Source organism: Hipposideros armiger, unplaced genomic scaffold (genome assembly GCF_001890085.2).
Source record: "Hipposideros armiger isolate ML-2016 unplaced genomic scaffold, ASM189008v1 scaffold_639, whole genome shotgun sequence".
Classification (NCBI taxonomy): Eukaryota; Metazoa; Chordata; class Mammalia; order Chiroptera; family Hipposideridae; genus Hipposideros; species Hipposideros armiger.
Window position 1 is genome coordinate 747,417 of NW_017731989.1, and position 4,511 is coordinate 751,927.

The 4,511-nt window shown below is 46.7% G+C and overlaps 1 protein-coding gene across 1 annotated transcript in view; it reads left to right on the forward strand.

Moving 5' to 3' along the window:
• The window catches only part of LOC109372489 (cationic amino acid transporter 3-like), an 11,220-nt gene extending 7,874 nt beyond the window's left edge, over positions 1 to 3,346 (forward strand). Inside the window, exons 3-11 of the mRNA XM_019625764.1 lie at positions 541 to 718; positions 947 to 1,059; positions 1,227 to 1,449; positions 1,617 to 1,756; positions 1,862 to 1,964; positions 2,153 to 2,355; positions 2,547 to 2,713; positions 3,007 to 3,115; positions 3,285 to 3,346. Of these exons, the coding sequence (XP_019481309.1) occupies positions 541 to 718; positions 947 to 1,059; positions 1,227 to 1,449; positions 1,617 to 1,756; positions 1,862 to 1,964; positions 2,153 to 2,355; positions 2,547 to 2,713; positions 3,007 to 3,115; positions 3,285 to 3,346 (1,298 nt within the window). The remainder of the gene's footprint in view (positions 1 to 540; positions 719 to 946; positions 1,060 to 1,226; positions 1,450 to 1,616; positions 1,757 to 1,861; positions 1,965 to 2,152; positions 2,356 to 2,546; positions 2,714 to 3,006; positions 3,116 to 3,284) is intronic.
• Positions 3,347 to 4,511: the final 1,165 nt, after the last annotated feature.

A 4,511-nucleotide genomic window follows, 5' to 3' on the forward strand; every position in this document is an offset into this window, starting at 1 on the left:
CAGCCCAGCTCCAGGTTGAGCTGTTGTTCAGCATCTTAGCTGTAGAGGGCAGTGTCACTGGCCCTCATATGTGGGATCCAAACTGGGGCCCTCTAGCATCCCAAGCGAGTTCTTAACCATTGTGCCACTCGGCCGGCGCTGTCATTTTTTTTTTTAACTGATGTGAAATTCATGTAATGTAAAATTAACCATTTTATTTTATTATTTTCCCAAGCTTTATTAAGGTACAATTGCCATTTCACATCGTGTCAGTTTAAAGTGTCCAACGTAGTGATTGGACTGTATACACTATGAGGTGATTATTTTAATAAGAAATTAACCATTTTAAAGTGTACGATTCAGTGGTACTTAGTACATTCACAATGTTGTGCTACTATCACCTCCATCTAGTTCCAAAACATTTTCATCACCTTAAAAGGAAATCCTGTACCCATGAAACCATTACTGCTGATAGTCCCCTCCTCCAGCCACTGGCAACTACTAATCTGTTTTTCTATGAATTCATTTATTCTGGATTTTTCCTATTCCACTTTCCCACAGGTCTACTGGTCCTGGGAGCTAGTGAGTCGGCCCTGGTTACCAAGATATTCACGGGCATGAACCTTTTGGTTCTCAGCTTCGTCTTCCTCTCTGGCATCATTAAGGGCGATGTGCACCACTGGCAGCTCACGCAGCAGGATTATGAAATGGCCAAATCTGGATCCAATGATACCTATAGGTCAGGAGGGCACTCCTGGCCATAGTAGTGTGTGTGTGTGTGTGTGTGTGTGTGTGTGTGTGTGTGTGTGTGCCTAGCTGGAAATCTGATGGGGAACAGAGATCTGGGCTGATGGGTCCAGGTGAGGAGGGGAGTGGAGCCCAGGACTGTGGCCTTGACTGAGCTGGCCAGTACAGAGGGCTGAACACACCTCACCCATGTTCTTGCTTGTAACTTCTCTCACTATAGCTTGGGCCCTCTGGGCTCTGGAGGGTTTGTGCCTTTTGGCTTTGATGGGGTTCTTCGCGGAGCAGCTACGTGTTTCTATGCATTTGTTGGTTTTGACTGCATTGCCACCGCAGGTAACATGGTCATCCTGTCCCATTTGGGGGCTGGGCACAGTTTGGGCTGTCCTTGGGCATGGAGTTGATAGAAGGTTAGCTTGCGTTTGGAGGTTTACGAAGGAAGAGAATTTTGTGCCTTCACGTCAGTGTGTTTTCCTGACCCAACACTTTCACCTGTCCTGCAGGGGAAGAAGCCCGCAATCCTCAGCGTTCCATCCCCTTGGGCATTGTCATCTCACTCTTCATCTGCTTTTTGGCATATTTTGGTGTCTCAGCGGCACTCACCCTTATGGTTCCCTACTATCAGATTCATTCTGACAGCCCCTTGCCACAGGCTTTTCTCTATGTTGGATGGGGCCCTGCCAGATACGTCGTGGCTGCTGGCACCCTCTGTGCTCTTTCATCCAGGTCAGTGTCAAAAGCTTTCTCCTCATCTACTTTAGATTCTCGGGTGTGTCCGCCTTGGATTGAGAGATGAGAGGAAGAGACACCTTGCTGCATGTAGGCTAGGGAGCAGAAGCTCTGGTCTGTCCTGCTCTCCACATCCTCACACGCGTTCCCATGTTTTCCTCCAGCCTCCTGGGTGCCATGTTCCCCCTGCCTCGAGTGATCTACACCATGGCAGAGGATGGCCTTCTATTCCGGGGACTTGCCCAGGTCCACCCTCGCACACGCACCCCTATCATAGCCACTATAGTTTCTGGGACTCTTGCAGGTGATTATTCAAAAGCCACTACTTTTTTGATCAATTTCCTCAACTTGGATATTTCCAGTGGTTTTTCATCCCTCTCCTCCCACCTTGTTTGTGTGCTCATTCTAGCATTGATGGCACTCTTCTTCGAGCTCAGTGATCTTGTGGACCTCATGTCAATTGGGACCCTGCTTGCCTACTCCCTGGTGGCCTTTTCTGTGCTTGTCCTCAGGTAAGACTCCATTATCTCTTGACTGGGGGTCTTGAACTCATGGGGACTGATGGAGGGCTGATCCTCTTCTACTTTCATGCTGTCTCCTAAGTGCACTGCTACATTTACAATGGGGAAGAGGTGATTAGCAGCCTGACGCTGGATGGATAGGGGCTGGTGTGAATACTGCCTTAATACCTCTAATTCAGGTACCAGCCAGATCAGAATTTAAGCAAGGATGAGAAAACAGAGGTGGAAATAACTGAGGCAAAGCCTGAATGTGAAGCAAGTTCTTTGGCATCTGTACCTGAAGCAGGAAGCTCCAAGACTCTAAAGAGTCTGTGTAACCCGATCAACACCATTCCCACCCAGAAATCCGGCCAGACCGTCTATAGATGTGCCTTCCTGCTTGGTGAGCAGTGGGGCTTGTCTTTGGTGGTGTTCTGAAATTAACAGGATGTGTGCCTTTGGTAGCTGAGGATGAGTCTTGGAGATATGATAGCTCTTCTTGACGTCCGCATTTGGGGGTTGGATGTGACCCAAGGTCCTGACATATTTGGCTTCTGGAGCTGGACCTATTCTCCTCTTATTTGACCCTTGCAGCTCTTCTGCTGACAATCCTGTGCCTGATACTGGCCCAATGGCCCAGCCATCTGTTCTCTGGAGACCCATTGTACACAACATCAGCTGGGCTGCTGCTTCTGCTTATTTTGGGGATCACTTTCATCATTTGGAGACAGCCCCAGGACCCAACTCCTTTTCACTTCAAGGCAGGTGACTTTATGTCTCCCAACTATCTACCTGGAGTGAACGAACTCTGCATATTTGAGGTCTAAGCATTCTTTGCTGGACCAGGGAAGAACAAGGGGAGTTGCTAAAACCATGATCCACACTCAGTACTTTACTAGTTCCATTTGGGGACATCCAGTGGGATACCCTATATGAGTAGGCATTGAATGCTCAGCCCAAATAGGACTGGAGTCTTCCTTTCCACCCAGCGGGGTAGGGGATCTCCTTCTCAAGAACCTGTGGTGAGTTCAGGATTTGCTGACTTTGCCCACAGGTCCCTGCTTTGCCTGTCTTCCCACTGATCAGCATCTTTGTAAATACTTATTTAATGATGCAGATGACTGCTAGGACCTGGGCCCAATTTGGCATCTGGATGGCGATTGGTAAGTGGCTTTCTGGGGACAAGAGGCTTCTTGGGTGGCTGAACTCAACCCTTTACCTAATACCTTTCCCCCAAATTATCCCAGATGCCTTAATAGGAGATGCCTATTGGGCATTTACAAGTGGGGAGAGGGCCCACTTTTCCTTCTCATTGTCTCATTTCTGTACTAGGATTTGCCATATACTTTGGATATGGGATCCGACACAGCTTGGAGAAGACCAGTGATCAATAGCCACTGGCCTCAAGCTCCCAAACTGTTGACAAAAACGTCCCTAGTGCTGAATTTCCATACAAGAAATAGATGCTGTGTGGAACCTCCACCTGCTGGAAGTATGGAGGTATCTTCTGGTTCAGTGGAGACTTTGAGCCTCTATGGGGTCTGAAGGTGGGATGCACTTAGAACCTTGGATTTATGACCAGGGGACAAAATGCCTTTAATGTTGTATACTTTTTATGTAAACTTTTAAAAGCTAATATACACAATGAAAAGTGCATTTTCACAAAGAAAGTACAAAGTAACCAGAAAACAAAGGAGAAAATAAAATATTGCCTGCAGATAAGAAGTGCCCTCTTGTGCCTATTTCCGGGGGTGGGGGTGGGGGAAAATGCCACATGGGAAAAAAAGACAGATTTCAATTATATATTGTGTCAAGAGTCGCACTTTATTTATAATTAAAAAAAATATTTTAGGGCCGGCCGAGTGGCGCGATGGTTAAGAACTTGCTTGGGATGCCAGAGGGCCTCGGTTCGGATCCCACATATGAGGGCCAGTGACACTGCCCTCCACAGCTAAGATGCTGAACAACAGNAAAATAAAAATAGATATCCTTAAAAGAAAAAACAACCCTCATTCTAACAGTTTCCAGGGGCGCTCTACATACCATCTATACCTAAGCTCCACAATTTCCTATAACTTGCTTTGTTTGGAGAGGCTGCACCTGGCCAGCATAGCACTTCGTTGCTGTAGTAATCAATAAACTCAACTTATTTCACATATTGAGTTGAGTCTCCTCATTCTTCACAAGTTTAAAACCACAAGGTAATGCCTTTATATATCTCCAGAATACCTAGAATGAATATGGAAAAAAACCAAGGATTGGTGAGAATGTGGAATGAGGATATTGTGCTGTTGGGAATAAAATTGGTGTGACCTCTCCTAGGTAAATACGCAACATAATTTTGTTCACGTATTCATTATCAGACATCTAAGTATTCGTAGCAGTACTATTTTGTGATAGCCCCAAACTGGAGCCTACTTAGAAGTCCATTAATAAGGGCCGGCCAAGTGGCTCAGTTGGTTAAGAGCTTGCTCAAGAGTGCAAGCTCTGAGAACAGCAGTTCAAGTCCCGGCCCGAGCTGAGCAGCTGCTAAGCTGCCAACAGGTGGCAGGATGGCTC